The sequence below is a fragment of the Harpia harpyja genome, chromosome 3, assembly GCF_026419915.1.
Source record: "Harpia harpyja isolate bHarHar1 chromosome 3, bHarHar1 primary haplotype, whole genome shotgun sequence".
Lineage (NCBI taxonomy): Eukaryota > Metazoa > Chordata > Aves > Accipitriformes > Accipitridae > Harpia > Harpia harpyja.
In genome coordinates, this window is record NC_068942.1 from 34,065,806 (window position 1) to 34,082,503 (window position 16,698).

The window sequence follows — 16,698 nt, forward strand, 5'->3', positions numbered from 1 at the left end:
TGGATTTACTGGGTTAGATTTCCTTTGTCTCTCATATTGTGTGGTTACTTAGGTACTTTGTTTATACAAGATCTTTAGAAAAGTATGTCTTTCATACTGAAGATGCCATGAGCACATCTGTAAGTTAGTGTTCTATATTTTGTAACACTAGTGTTCTACATTTGACTGCTTGTTTATATTTGAAGTCTACAAGAGTATTAAAAATGGCAAACAATTTAATTGAAATATTGGCATTTATCTTATTCTTACATATACTTCAAGAATCTCCAAATATGACAATTGCTAGTGTCCACAATGTCACAAACTATTTCCCAAATATCGAGCAGTACTCCATTCTGAAAAGCATACTATCTGAAGAGGCTGTTGCAGATACAGAGTGGAGAAAAGACCAATGAAAATGATTAAAAGTGAGATTGATAGACACACAGAACTTCCTGGTCAAATAAGTACACTTAAACACACTTCCTCCTTGTCATCCCTTAATATTTCTTGAACTTTACATAAGCAAGCAGTTCAGTAAGTAATGGAGAGAATATTTATCCTAGATTCTCTGACAGAAGTAGCTCCTTAGGCACTTGCTGGAATTGCTTTGGCTTTCCAGATTGTTTCATGCTAATTATGGTGTGTTAATACAGTGGGGTTGATCTTTGCTGACCTCCACCTCTAACCTCCAAACCCACTGATTCCTTTGGGCCAACGCTCATCTGACCCTGAGCAGATTCAGGGAGCCCAAAAGGTAGAAATCTAACCTTATAACCAAAAAATTTAAAGTTTTTTTGTGGCTTTATGCTCAAAACCATGTCACTGTGGAGTCGGATTAGCATTAGTGCCAGCGCAGAGGGAAACAGACAAATGCCTTTGTTGTGGTACAGCACAAGATAGAGGGGAACAGACACTGCAAGAAGTAAAGATGGATAAATAGAGAAGGGTGGAGTTACATAAACAATTACCAGTTATGGTGACTTCAGTCATGCTTCATCATATTTGGTATTTTTATAAAAGGTGAAGCTCCAAGCATTATACAAATAGGTGAGAATCTCATCATTACCTTTATAACCCCTGTATTTGAGAAGCGAACTGTAGAGATCTGAGCTAGAAGCTAAGCTAACAGAAAGAAGAAAACAAGTATTCTCCCCTATTTTGTTTTAAAACCAAACATGATTTTGAGCTGGGTTTTTTTCCGTTAATAGTTGTTTGTGTGGCAAGAATAGATTACAAGGAATTCAGATTTAGATAGATTCATTGGGAAATTTATTTACAGAAGGATCAAATGAGGAGAGAAGGTGCTTTTTAAAAGCACTAGCTAATGTAATTTAAAATGTGCTTAGTCTGGAAATAGATGAACGTAGTTACAATTTCGTATGTGGGGTATTATTTCAGAAACTATATTAAGCATTCACTGAGAATTATAGGATGAATGTGTTTTAGAAACAAGGGGTAGGATTCAAGCACCTACACATCAAGTGACGTTTCATATGCCTTTGGATATTGTTCTTGTCTTCCAGCTTCTGCTATGGAAGGCGACAAGTCTGCCACAGGTCCTGTGTCCTAGGTCCTAGTAAATCTAGGGTTTATAAAATATCACTACATTACTATGTTTAGGCACTGAGTCACTCCTAAACTGTGTTTACTACTTTTTGTTCTCTTTGACCCTATGTAGTAATTGTTTGTTCACATATGTGCTGTGCCTGTTACCCAATTAGGCAACGAAAACATTTTAAACAGGAGAAAAATGAATAATCAGTACTGTTGTTTAGTGCGACGTTTTGTATTAATATTTGTCAACATGAAAAAATGCCAAATTCATAATAATTTCACAGTAATTTGAATGCTACCAAATAATGAATGATTTGATCTTATGAACTGTAGCAAATCCAAAGCACTGTTCATTTACACAAAGATAAGGTATTTGAACAGCACCAATTGGACAGTGAGAGAATGGATGGCAGGATAGCATGGAGTCTAAGTTGGTAAATGCTCATAGCTGATCATTAAATTCTGTCATTAGTTTGCAATTATTTTTAACTTGGCACGAACACAGATATCTACAGTAGAATTAAATTTATTTTGCAATATTGTATATTGTTTTTTTTCCCTCTGACTGATTTGCAGGGTCTTCCTTTGCAAAATGAAAAAGCATACCCCTGAAAAGCAAGTGCTGTTGCCAAATTCTTCACAATCAAAATCATATCCAGACACTCATAGAGCTTTGAAGTCCTCCATAAACAGGCTTAAGGAAGGAAATCTTTATATAGTATTTCTGAAAACATTTGCTAAGTGTATCAACCAAGTTTGCTTTGGGCAAAACAATAAGTTAGACATACCTGGCTGATAGGGTTTTTTTGCGTCCTCCGAAATCTTTCTATGTAATTGGGATTCAAATGTGAACACTTTGAGGAGTCTTCTCTGACAGCACAGGGGGCTTGTGGCATGAAGAGACAGCCTGATGGAGGGGAATCTATCTGCTTAATTTGCAGATGTGCTCCTGAGAACTCGGTCTACTGTGGCTAACTGGCTGTGACTGTTTTTTTTTTTTCTTTCCTCTCTTGTCTTCAGATGGCACAACAAGAAACCCACCAGCCTCCAGAAGATTTAACTCTTTGCAGTAGTAGAACCAGACCAGAGTGACAGTAGATGTCTGTTAGTTAGATTGTAAATGTCTGCAGCATACGCTCCTTTATAGTTTAATTTTTTACACTGCCATATGTGTCAACCTCATGATCTTTTTTGGAATTTTTCAGTGCTATTGTAATATAAAAATGTAATCTAAAGTAATTTTTGAGTTCAAATAAAAAATAATTTCAATAGCTAGTAAAAGAAAGCAACTCCTCCTGATTGGTGTACTACTGCTTTCCCCAGGAATGCTCTGCTGCAAGTAGGTAGTGACATGGAAACAGCAAAGGAAGTGACAAATTCGTGCAATCCAGTGAGTGAGGGCTGACGAAAAGTTCAATTCAAAGTCCACTGAAGTCATTAGGAATGTCTTTTTTCTACTTCAGTGGCCTTCTGATCAGACCTTAAAAGACTAATAAAACTTTGCACCCTTCTGTGGCATTTTTCATCAGTTTCACAGTGCTTTTCTCCAAGAAAAAATAATTAGACTCTGGGAAGTCCTCTGGGAACATATCCTTTCAACAGCTAGCAGTGCTGGGGCACAGAGGATAAGCCACTTGATAGCAAAGAAAATAAACAGAGAAACCTGGAAAACAATTCACTCTTCATAGCTCCCTGCTTTTGTTTTCTTAGCCCTACTTCACCCACTCCTGAGTTACAATATCTGCTGCACAGTGTTTTAGAAATATCTCATCTCCCATTTGAAACTGCTGTGAGAATAGAAAGAACTTGAAATGGAATTTGATTAGTACAGCAAAGCAAACATATCAAATGTTTGTGAAAATTGTCCTGAGACGTTGAGTAACTGTAATGCAGATAGGTTGCGGTGACGTTTCTCATATGAAATACAGCAGCTCCAAGGCACTGTGCCCTGTAGCGTCCATATGGCCCTATTACTTCTCTACTGAAACAAAGATAAAAGTAGTCTGTACTGCAGAGTTGAATGCTGAAGAACTTAACTTCCCCTAAATTTAGAGGGCATTCAGATCACATTTATTTCTATTTTCAGTAGTGCCTAGATGATATTTGACAGCTTCTTATCCAAGTGCTTGACATAGTCTGACCCTTGTTTGCGTCTGTGATCAAAGATCTACTGGCAAAAGAGATACAAATGATTAAGTGAAAAATCCAACCCCCTAGTTGTGTCTCATTTAATATTTTATGTTCATTTTATTCTCCTTCTGCCAGTTGATGTGCCTTATCTTTAGAAATTCTTTTTCCAATTACTGTGGCTGAGAAGATGGAGAAATTAAAGTTTGTTGGCAACAGCGTGTCAGTTTTGGATGAGGACATGGTCTGTCCAAGCTGGTCTTCTGTAACTGTCAGTGACAAACTGCTTTGGAGGAGCTGCAGCAAGTAGCTTCAGAAGAATGTATCTATAAGGCAGGAAAATCATGTTCAGAACTGTCCAGGTCATAGCAAGAACATCCAGGATTTGCATCCTGAATTTATTTGGCAGAGAACCCATGCGAAAATGAATAAACAGACTTTTCCTTCACAACTTCTATTTTAATAACATTGACATAGGTAGTATGTTTTCAGCAGATTGCTCACTGTTATGGAAATGCTTTGTTTTGCTTGATTTTCTTCTTCTACAATTAATTACTTAAAATAATATGTGGTTTACATCTTCTTCATCCCAAATCATTCCAAATTGCATTGAGATATTTCCAGGCTTTTCAGCATATTTTCTGCCAGTAAAACACAGTCATCTCTGAGCTGGAACGTGGCTGGCTCCCCGTGGGTTGCAGGAACGCACACCAGCTCAGCAGAGAAAGGGAAGGCTGCCTTACTTGTTTCTGTAGGGTTAGCCAGCCAGAATGCAAATATCCTGGATACTTAGCCAGGACCCACAGGCTGAAACCTGTGAAAAAATGGCACAGGGAATCCAGCATCCTACAGTCTTCAATTTTCTGTCTCATCTAAAACCATCAGTAAACAGTATTTAATATGTGAGGGACAGGGCTTTATTCGGAGGCCTCATCTAAAATAGCTGATTGAATCCAGCTGTGCTTTGACTATCAAATCCAGGACGATCGCATTCCAGGGGACAGTGGCTACTGCATTTTGGAGGAGTGCTTGATGCACGGGAAACGTTACCCTTGTCATAGGCCTCCAGGTGGTCTTTAAAGGGAGCAGCATTCTTGAAGCCATTGGAAATTCATTAAAAAAACCTTCTGATCATGTACAGGACTGACATAATAGCACCGAAATCAAACAGGATCAGTGTGCTTCCTTGCAATTAAAGCCCTTAGGTGTACCCCTTAAAAGCTCGTACTAGCTGGGCCTGAGAGGCACATGTTTTTGACCATCGCAAAGGTCGGCTCTGAGGCTCAGTAATGCACTTACACAAGCAGATGCAGCTCCCATCCACACAAATTGCTGATACATTAAGTGTGTGCCCTTAAGGCCTCCTGCTGAGGGCAGTGGCAAACATTGTTGATTTAAACAGGATTAGCTGTTGCAGATCCCATTGAATTGAGAGATGCTGCAAGGAACCTCATCCGCAAGTTTCTGTTCTTTGTAATTGAACCTTTTTGTTTTAGTTTGTTCCCGCAGTTCAGTTGACCCGCACCTGCTCGTGGCCAGAGCTTGCTGCCGTCGGGTTTGCTGCAGGAGCTCTGCCTCCCCGCAGGTGGTGGGTAGCGGGGAGGAGGAGGGAGAAAAGTAGGGCAAGACGGTAGAGCAGGGAGGGCTTTCTTTTGCAGCTATACCTTTGCAGGTGTCTAGACAAGCAGGGAAGAGTTGACTGTCTTCTGGAAAGTGGGTAGCCTTCCTGTGCCGCCCCACTGAAAACGTTTTATGTCTTTCTCAGGGCAGGAATTCCCAGAATCACTCCTTTCACTTGGCCCACTTTCAAAGTGCCATCCTTGGATGTTTGTTAAGGTAGTGACGACAGTCCAAAGCTAACAACAAACATTTATTAAGGACAGGCTTGAGTTCCAGCTTTGCATGCCTCTTTGCACCATGGGGGCTGATGATCTGTACTCCAGGCTCCAGCTCTAGTGGTAGTGCGGGTGTGAGTACCCTGGTAACATCTGCTTTTGCTTGTGTGGAGGAAGCACAGCTTTCTGGGCCGTTTGTGAGTGGTGTTTCTGATGAGGCTGTGCTTTCATGGTTGCATAAACGGTGATGACAGGCTGCCAAAAGGGGCAATCCTGCATCCTTCCCTTGCTCCTGCTGCATGTTGCCACTGTCCCCTTGTGCAGGCACTCATGATGGTATGGCTGTAAGGCAGATCAGAAAACTTATATTTAAAACAGAACACACGTATTTGCTTAGGCTAGTTTCAGGTTTTATATTGGTAGTTTATTTTGTCTGGCCAAGAGATGGGCTGGAATGAAAAGCCAAGGGGTGAAGAAGGAGAGAGCGTGGTGGTGGCCTTTTTGGGAGCAGCCAGCATTTAGGCTTAAGTTGATTCTGACTGCAGTCATCTGACACAGGCTTATTCCTTTTGCAAAGGTGTTACCTCATTCTTTATTGCTTAATAATATTGTAGCAAATCCATACTCCTCTAGAGTATCCTTGACTCACTGATGTGGTAAACCGGTTGTAAGACAGCAAGGAGTGATAATCAGATACTTTTCCTCCAAAGGTACTAATCCCTGTTCTTCAGATTGAGTTTACTTTAGTTGCTAACAATAAAGCACCTAAGTCACTCATTTTGTGTGTAATTTAACCAGCTACCTTGAGCAAGCTTTACACAAATACATGGGTACATACACTATTACATGGGGTGACTTCTACAATAGTGCTGTCTAGAGGGCAGATTGGGATGTTACAGTTTTTCGTAAGAGACAGCATGCTGTTACGTGCGTCCTGGAACAGGTTGGAGAGGAGGCTCTAATGTCCTGAATCACAGTGTGCTTTCTCATCGTCCTTAGGAGGCAGTAACCAGCTTTGGTTCTGTACTTGGTCCCTAGACAACTTACTGCACACTTAAGACTTGGCTATATGCTTGCAGTATTGCCTAACTACGTGAGGGGTCAACCTGCAGAGATCATTTCTGCATTGCCTTTACCAGCCCACCCCATCACTAGTGGCAGCTTTTATGTTGCTGAACTAGCCAGGCCAAGAGAGTCTCCAGAATCAAGGTCTTTAGTGCAGACTGACGTGTAAAACCTTTATGGATGAGAGGTGTTACAGAAATGCTTGCTGCTTAGTTCTGTATTGTGGGTTGTAAGAGAGTAGGATTGTTTTTATGAGAGATTAGTTAGATCTGAAGTATTAAATACCCCTTTGAAAAAAGTTAGTTGCGACAGGTGTAGTTACTGTGCTAGCTCTATAGGGAAAAAAGATCAGGTATTGTCCCGTGGAAACAGAGTAGAAGATGTAAAAATAGTGTATTTGTGTTCAATCTGATTTTTGCAGACATAGGTTATAAAATCTCAAGAACAGGTGTATCTAGTGGTGTTTTCCATGAACCAATGAGAGATCTGTAAATAAACAATTCTGAATATTCTTTTTTTACTGAGAATTACTTTTGGGAGAGCAAATTCACGGTGTGGAAACCTGACTTTAACCTATGCCGGAAATACTAGTGAAATATTTCTTTTTCCAGAAAAATAAAATTATGTAAGGTTTTAGTTTGTAGAGTTTGTAGAGAGGATTAGCTTATTACTCTTCCCATTTAAAAATTCAGAATCTTGATTTTTCTTTCATTGCCTATATTATATTTAAAAGAAACATAATAAAGCACTCAAAAATGCAACATAAAACAGGAAGCCTATATTCCACCACATTTTTAATTGTTTAGTAGAACTAATAACTGTGTAATTGAAATCATGCTAATACTCACTTGACCTGCCTCTGCGATTCAATGCAGAGATTTCTGTTTTGGCTTAAACTGCTGGGAAGAAGACTGCATTTTGAGAAATAAAATTGATTTTGTACAATCTGATGATGATCAGCAAGGCTTAATGAATGATAACCTCAAGAAACCTCGTTACAGTAATTTGGATGGATGAGCAGGAGTGAAAAGCAAAAAGAAGAAAGTATAGTTGCTGCTTGAATGCATCACTTACTGATATTTGACTCTAAAACTACCCAGAGCCAGCACAGGAAAAGGATCAGATATCCTTGCCTTACTTTTCTTGAAACCTCCAAGTTACTTTGATGTCTTTTGGGAAGAAGAAAAGTTTTTGATTTCATTAGTAGTTACTCTCTAGCAGAACAATGCAGCCATGTAATTTGTAGAGGTGTGATTGTACCCGGTTCATAAATTGTGGGTGACTCCAATCCATTATTGTACATTTTTTTTCTTTTTTCATGGCAGTTCAAAGAAGTCCTTGCCTTGAGGCTATGAATTGGATGATTGCTGAAGCCTTTTACCTATGTAGAACCTACTGGTTAGCTCCTTAGCAAAGGTGAGAGTCTTCTGATCAGCCTGGTTTCAGCTGTGCACATCACAAAACTTCTGTGCAGCTGACACAGTATGGTGTTCATTTAAGAGAGACTCAGGAATAAAGTAGGTGGGAATCAGCAGAAACCAGAGAGGAATGAAAATGAAAAATACAAAAACCTTGATAGGTTGAGATTAAGTTTCTGAACACCGCTATTGTACCATCCATCCTAACCATATGTTCACTTTCAGGGATAGTAGGTGTTCTCCAAATACCATCCTCTGTGCTTGCTTTCATTTGGGGTGATGCAATAGCACCCTGCAGTTCTTCAAAATAATTAAAAACAGGGGGGGACAGGTAGTTCTAGCTGCCACTCTCTCCCCTCTATTGTTTGAGTGAATGGCTGTTCTTCCAACAGAACCTAGGCTTTCATTAGGACCTAGCTGTTTTTTCCTCTCCACAAGGAGATGATTCTATAGGCATAAATAACAGCTGTGCAAGGGAAGATTAGGTCTGTGTTGGACTATCACCTCCTGTGGTGGGTTGACCCTGGCTGGATGCCAAGTGCCCACCAAAGCCGCTCTATCACTCCCCCTTCTCAGCTGGACAGGGGGGAGAAAATATAACAAAAGGCTCGTGGGTCAAGATAAGGACAGTTTAGTAAAGTGAAAGCAAAGAAAAACAAATGATGTTATTCTCTACTTCCCATCAGCAGGCGATGTCTAGCCACTTCCCGGGAAGCAGAGCTTCAGTACATGTAGTGGTTGCTCCGGAAGACAAAAATGCCCCCCTTCCGTCTCCCTTTACTTAGCTTTTATATCTGAGCTGATGTCATATGGTATGGAATATCTGTTTGGTTAGTTTAGGTCAGCTGTCCTGGTTATGTCCCCTCCCAAGATCTTGCCCTGCCCCAGCCTGCCATTGAGGGGGGGGGGCAGAAATGTTGGAGAGACAGCCTTGATGCTGTGCCAGCACTGCTCAGCAGTAGCCAAAACACTGGTGTGTTATCAACACCTTTCTAGCTACTGATGCAGAGCACAGCTCTGTGAGGGCTGCTGTGGGGAGTATTAACTCCATCTCAGCCAGACCCAATACAATCTCCACCCCTTATTCCATACCATTTGCGTCATGCTCAGGTCCCGCATAATTTAATACAGATATCTTCTAACCATGCCATTGTATTTAATTCTCATTACTGAAATCCCTTCTTACCAACATTTACAACTGAACCTACATACTTAAACCACTTTTATACCCAACATACAGATTTATACATTCTTATTAATGACTATCCCCTGTCCTTTAAGAGATAGATATTCCATGGGCTTCTTCCACTCCTCCAGATGTTCACACACAGGTTATGACTTGGGCCCCATCCGTCAAGATGAGTGGTCAGGACAGGAGAAGCAGTGTGTTTGATCGTTGGGCACCAACACCGGCTTGGTTTGGGTCACCGTTGCACTTGTCTGGTTCCCTGTGAAGTTCGCTCCTCTGCAGCTCAGGTCATTCCTGCTACATTACTTCCTACAACATAGAACTCACATCACAAATTATTTTTCCCCCAAGGTTAAATGTCCTTGAGGCACACACTGGGTCTCCCCATCCTTCTGCATTACCCACCAAGTACACCCAGGTCCCTGAGCAAAGACAATCCCACGAATGGGTTTGCCTTTTCCCGTGGGAGGAGAAATCCACACTGCCTTCCCCAGCCACTTCCCCATGTGCACTACGGGGACCTTATCTCCTCCCACAGTATGTAGGGGTTTTGTTTGGGCAGGACCAGGACGGTTAGCAGATCCTCTGGTGTTAACTAGCCAAGTGGCTTCTGCTAAATTTGTATCCCAGTGCTTCCATGTCCCACTGCCTAGTGCTCTCAACATAGTTTTCAACAGTCCATTATATCTCTCAATTTTTCCAGATGCTTGCGGGTGATAGGGTATGTGGTACACCCACTCAATGCCGTGTTTCTTTGCCCAGGAGCTTATGAGGTTATTTTGGAAATGAGTCCCATTGTCTGATTCAATTCTTTCTGGGGTACCGTGTCGCAATAAAATTTGCATTTCGAGGCCTAAGATGGTGTTTCGGGCGGTGGCATGGTTTACAGGATATGTTTCTAGCCAACCAGTAGTTGCTTCCACCATCGTGAGTATGTAGCGCTTGCCTTGGCGTGTTCGTGGCAGTGGTCCAATGTAGTCAATTTGCCAGGCCTCGCCATATCGAAAGCCCAGCCACCGCCCTCTGTTCCAGGGAGACTTTATTCTGGTGGCTTGCTTGATTGCAGCACATGTTTCACATTCATGAGTGACCTGTGTGATGGCCTCCATGGTCAGGTCCACCCCTCGATCATGAGCCCACCTATATGTTGCATCTCTCCCTAGATGTCCCGATGTCTCATGGGCCCATCGAGCTACAAATAGCTCACCCTTACGCTCCCAGTCCAGGTCCACCTGAGCTACTTCTATTTTGGCAGCCTTGTCTACCTGTTCATTATTTCGATGTTCTTCAGTGGCATGGCTTTTGGGCATGTGAGCATCTACATGATGTACCTTTAGAGTCATGTGTTCTACACGGGCAGCAATGTCCTGCCTCAGTGCTGCTGCCCAGATGGGTTTACCCCTGCGTTGCCAGTTGGTCTTCTTCCACTGCTGTAGCCACCCCCATAGGGCATTAGCCACCATCCAGGAGTCGGTATAGAGGTAGAGTACCGGCCACTTTTCTCGTTCAGCAATGTCTAGGGCTAGTTGGATGGCTTTCACTTCTGCAAACTGACTTGACTCGCCTTCTCCTTCAGTGGCCTCAACGACCTGTCATGTGGGACTCCACACAGCAGCTTTCCACTTCCGATGGTTCCCTACCACACGACAGGATCCATCAGTAAACAAAGCATAACGCCTTTCGTCTTCTGATAACTCATTATATGGTGGTGCCTCTTGGGCACAAGCCACCTCCTCAGGTGATGCTCCAAAATCTCTGCCTTCTGGCCAGTCCATGATCTCTTCCAGAACTCCTGGGTGGTTAGATTTCCCCAGTCGAGCCCGTTGTGTGATCAATGCTATCCACTTACTCCATGTAGTGCTGGTTGCATGATGTGTAGAGGGGATGTTTCCTTTGAACATCCAGTGTAGCACGGGCAATCGTGGTGCCAAGAGGAGATATGCTTCTGTACCAACAACTTCTGAAGCGGCTCGAACCCCCTCATATGCTGCTAGTATCTCTTTTTCAGTCGGGGTGTAGTGGGCTTCTGATCCTCGGTACCCCCGGCTCCAAAACCCTAATGGTCGACCTCGGGTTTCTCCTGGTGTTTTCTGCCAGAGGCTCCAGGTGAGACCATGCTCCCCAGCTGCAGTGTAGAGCACATTTTGTACATCTGGTCCTGTCCGGACAGGCCCAAGAGCTACTGCACGAGCTATTTCCTGTCTGATATGCTCAAAGGCTTGTTGTTGTTCAGGGCCCCATTCAAAATAGTTCTTTTTCTGCGTTACTCGATAGAGAGGGCTCACAAGCTGACTATAACCTGGAATATGCATTCTCCAGAACCCCACAAGGCCTAGGAAAGCTTGTGTTTCTTTCTTAGCTGGTGGAGACATAGTTGCTATCTTATTAACCACATCCATAGGGACATGATGGCGTCCATCCTGCCATTTTATTCCCAAGAACTGAATCTCCTGTGCAGGTCCCTTGACCTTGCTTTTCTTTATGGCGAAACCAGCTTTCAGAAGAATCTGAATTACTCTTTTTTCCTTCTCAAACACTTCTTCTGCCTCGTTGCCCCACACGATGATGTCATCTATGTATTGTAAATGTTCAGGGGCATTGCCTTGTTCCAGCACAGTTTGGATTAGTCCATGACAAATGGTAGGGCTGTGCTTCCACCCCTGGGGCAGTCGATTCCAGGTGTATTGGACACCTCTCCACGTGAAAGCAAACTGTGGCCTGCACTCTGATGCCAAAGGAATGGAGAAAAACACATTGGCGATATCAATTGTAGCATACCACGTGGCTGCCTTTGATGCCAGTTCATATTGGAGCTCTAACATGTCTGGTACAGCAGCACTCAGTGGCGGTGTCACTTCATTCAGGCCACAATAATCTACTGTTAACCTCCACCCTCCATCAGACTTTTGTACTGGCCATATAGGACTATTAAAAAGGTGAATGAGTCTTGCTGATGACTCCTTGGCTCTCTAGTTGATGAATCAGCTCATGGATGAGAGCCAGGGAGTCTCAGCCAGACCCAATACACCTCTGTAGTCCATTTTGCATTTTATTTCTTGCTTTAGATTTTTGAAGCAAAACTGTGAAGTTCATATAAAAAGCAATGGAGGATGTATGCCAAAATAACAAATAGGGTTTTCTCCCCTCTTTTCCAATTTAACATTTATTAAAATATGAATAATTTACTAAACTCACATTCCAAAATATATTCTTTGGGTTTTTTTTTTTTTCCAGAAGAAAACATAAGGAAATGTGGCCTATGAATTACGAGTTATTTATTTTCTTAACCCAAGACAAAAACCTTTGACATAGCTGATAGCAGATCTCATATACTAATGCCTGTAATAACTATATTGGCTGTAGCAGAGCTACTCTGGATATACTGTTTTGACTTGGTTAAAAATTTGGTCCATTTTCTGGTAAAAAAAGCTGTTAGGCTTGAGAAAGTAATCTTTTCCCATGCTTGGAATATCCAGGGAATTTTCTCTGCTATTTTTTTTTTTAAGTAATACTGTTTTGATGATGCTTCTCCCAATGCATGCATATTGAAGTGCACACTAGATGAAAATATATAGGCTTAGTGAGATATATGTTTAAAACCTTTAGGGATAACTTCCTAATCTCCATACGTCAGGAGATTTCAGGTATTAAATGTTAGATTATATTCTAACAGCATCCAGTGCTTGCTTTTTCATGAGGCTGATGTTCAGGATTTTGCAATCGTAGTTCAGCTAAAACTTTCATTCAAGTTGAATTCAGCACTGCGTTTCCCAGCTAACTGCAGTGAGTCAAAACCTGGTGTTTATCCAAAGTCTTGTTGCACTGTTGTTGCTCTTCTACAGCTTAACCAGCAGAGGATATTAAAATCTGAAGTGAACTTTCCCAAGTTCTGTAGGAAGTAGAGGCTGCGCAGCAGATTAAGAATTGAGCTATAGCATTTTGGTAACACCTGGTCTGGATGCTTAATCTCAGGCTGATGACCAGGTGGCTGTAGAACATGGCATTCACTGAGAAAGCTGCCATTCAGCTTGGTTAAGGATACAATTTTCTAGGTTCCTAGAGCATTTTAGAGTAAAGTAACCTAAGCTTTACTGCCAGCCCTCCTCTGATTTGTTTATAAGTCATTTAAACTCTTGGTGACTCATTTTTTTCATCTGTTATTGGGAATAATATTTGTTTGCTCTTCCTCATGGGACTGTCGTGAAGTTTATTTCATTAGTGTTTATAAAGGATTTGGAGATCCTAGACGCCAGATGCCAAAGAAAAACAAAAGGTTGTTGTTACCATTTTCTTGATTAAATATATGCATATATTTTTTTTCTTTGACACTAGCCTTACAAATCACTGCAGTCTTTCATATAATGAAATTTACCTCAAATAATGACTGTAATAATGGAACAATAATGAGGAATAGAAGGCATTACTTCCCTCTGAAGCCACTGTAATTTGCATAAACCACTCCGAGAGTCTGGTAAATTATATTCTGCTTGGTCAGTCCACAGAGAGATTAATACTGGTTTGTTTTTTGTAAAACATTAGAAAACTTAAACTTTAGGTCATGTGGGTGTGCATGTGTTTTTATATCTTCAGAACATTAGTCTTCTTTACAAGCTGGCAATCCAACAAAATTAGAGTTTTACATTAGAAATCAGGCTTTATTTTCCTGCTGGGCTCTGAACAATTCTTGTTCAATCTTATTTAACTTTAAAATCAGGTTGGCAGCCTTTCCTTAGTGTAGTTGATTTAAGAAAAATTAAGCTTTCATTCCCAAAGCCACTTCTTAGTGCTGTGGTAAATCAAGAGAAGAAACACAGGAACACATGAAAATCAAGCATGCACTTAGTGTATAATGCATTCTTGCATCTTTATCACATTTATGTATGCAAACTGATCATTTACATTTTTTAGTTAAGTTGCCACCATGTGAGACAATGTGCCAGTTATGTGTGTCCACACCCTCATCTGTGTTTTTCTGCTTCTAGTAGTCTGGTCCTATGTGTATAAAAAATCAGCAATATTATTAACTATTTAGCATCACACGGCTGTTAAAATGCATTTACACAGCTTTTATAAGTGAGGGGCAAGATTAACTTCAGCATACTTCACCGAGAGCTGTTTCAGGGCCATTACTTCCCTTAAGAGTCTAGTAAAATGATGAAGATGGGCTGGAAAGCTGTTGCTGTGTGACCGAAGAGTGGAGCTTTGAAGTCCAGAAAAGGCTCTATGGGGTTCCTTCAGCTCTCAGCATTTGTTCCCTTCTCAAGAGTGGTCCTTGCCTTCGTACGTGGCTGCCCAGTTCCATCATACCCTCCCCGTCCTGTGTGCTGTCTGAGCATACACACACATGTCATCATGATTTAACATGCCCTCCAAAATCTGGGTTTAGTGGCTTTGATGGTACAGTAAACAGTGCACCTGCAGAATGATGGATTCAGTCCAAGTTCTGAATGTACAGGTGTGCTGGTTGTTAACATGCTAGTGAGTGGTGTCACTGGTTCTGCAAAGAAGGCAGGGGTTGTAAGACTGAGCAACTTAAAATGAGGGGGAATGAACACCACCGAGAGAGGTTGTCACTTCTGTGGCCCATATTACCTGAGGACATAAATTTCAGGCATAGCTGATCACAGTCTCTCCCTTTGTACTTAAAATTACTATGTCCACTTGAATTTTGGGGGAAATGTTGTGTAAGGTCCCACAGACAAGATCAGAACTTCAGAAGGAGAGAAGAAAAATTGGACATTCTAGTGCTCGTCTATGTGAATTAGGGACTTTTCAGTTAATTTGTTTTCTGCCTACAGATACATATGGCTCTTTTCTTTCTATTGCAGAAGCAGCCTACTAAAGCAGATATGCCTGTTTGACTGTCAAGGTGTGGATCATGGGACAACAACTGTTAAATGACAGCATCCTTGATCAATTTATTAATAGCCATGAGCAGTCATATGAAGAGTTTCTAAATACATTCACTTATCTTTTGAAAGGTATGTAGCTTCCCAAATGTCCCATTAGAAACTGCAGCCAGAAGGGGAGGTAAAAAGAGAAGCAGTAGTATTTAGTGTTGTTCTGCTACTCACTTGCTTTGTGACTTTAGGCAAATCCTTGTGATGCTTTTGTTTCTCCTCTCAGCAATGGGATCCCTAAGGACAACTTTCCTTAGCTTGGTTCACAGACTGCTAACGTAGGTCTCTACAGGTGCTTAACCATGTTTTGCTTGCTTTAGGGAGGTGGGGGAACATGCACTATTTGGAAGGATAGGCTTTTCCTAGGCAGGTCCTGCATTGCTTTGCTAGAGGAGTTTCCATAAAAGAAGAGCCTAAGGAAAGTACTTAATAGTACGAGATGGCCTAAGATTTGGGGTGTGCAATTTGGATACTTTCACAGATTTACTAACACTACCTTGCTGCGCTATGTGGCGTGTGCGCTGAGCTAACAGATAACTTGGATGAAGGCACTTCAGGACATCAGGTTAGGATGATTAGTCTGAAGAAGTCTCATGCTCTGCAGATGAAGTAAAAGGTAGGGCTTAACCTTGATCTGAGCATTGCTGAATTACAGATCTGGATCCAAATTCTGTAGCTTAGATTCATTTCTTTTGGCCATGTTAAGTCAGGTGCCATAAAAATAAATGCGAGCTACATATTACTCACAATTCTCTTTACCACAGTTTTGCACTAAAAATGATGTCCTCATATTATTGCAGAAGCCGTGTATTTTTCAAGTACAGCATGTGGCATGCTCCATTGATTGGCATTCAGAAGTCTGTCCTGTCCTTGTCCTTCAGGCAGAACTAAGTATCAGTCACAGGCACTGAGCAGAAAACTAGTGGGAGAGCTGAAGCTGCCATAGAAATAATCTTGTGGCAACCTTCTGTCTCTTCTCCCAATAAAAAATAGAAGAGGAAGGAGACACTAGGGGATGAGATAAGAGGATTGAAAATTAGGTTCTGGTCTTCTTTATGTATGATTGATACACTGGGGATAGCTCCTATCTTAGAAGCATGCTGCATATCATGATGCTACTTGCAAAGAGCCTCAGCATGTATTTCAGTCACTTTCATTGTCACTATAGCATCTGCCACTAAAACTGTATAAAACGTAGAGCTTTAGCTGAATCAAATGCTTAGAAATGCAGTTTCCTGTGCTGCTATAAACAAAACAGCTCAGCTTGTTTTCCTCCCACCTTCATTTTCCTTTAAAAATACCCAAAGGTGCTGGTTTGCATTATAAACTAATGACCTGCAAAAATTCCACTTAAAGCACAAGGCATTTTAGCATCAGAACAGTGCAAAATACTTTATAAAATATCACATTCTTAGTTTCTTAATTTTGCATTTGAAAAATAGTCATTTGGCTTTAATTGTTTTTAAAAAATGCAACTGTCATAGCTTAATAAGACTATCTGCTAAGAGGCTTCAGAAATTTTCACTTTTATGTATGAGTTCAGATATTTACTGTGGGGATATATTTGTGATTACTGTCAAGCAAAATCTAACCATTTTCAGATTACCTTTCTGAATTTGGCCTGATAA

The 16,698-nt window shown here is 41.3% G+C and overlaps 1 protein-coding gene across 5 annotated transcripts in view; it reads left to right on the forward strand.

Moving 5' to 3' along the window:
* Nucleotides 1-16,698, forward strand: part of IFTAP (intraflagellar transport associated protein) — a 70,825-nt gene that overhangs the window by 1,853 nt on the left and 52,274 nt on the right. For 4 of the 5 annotated variants that reach the window (XM_052781902.1, XM_052781903.1, XM_052781900.1 and 1 more), the window contains exon 2: nt 14,999-15,151. In XM_052781902.1, the coding sequence (XP_052637862.1) occupies nt 15,049-15,151 (103 nt within the window). In that variant the 5' untranslated portion in view covers nt 14,999-15,048. Of the gene's footprint in view, nt 1-7,888; nt 7,980-14,998; nt 15,152-16,698 lie in introns of all 5 variants that reach the window. The other variant, XM_052781899.1, reaches the window with a different exon arrangement.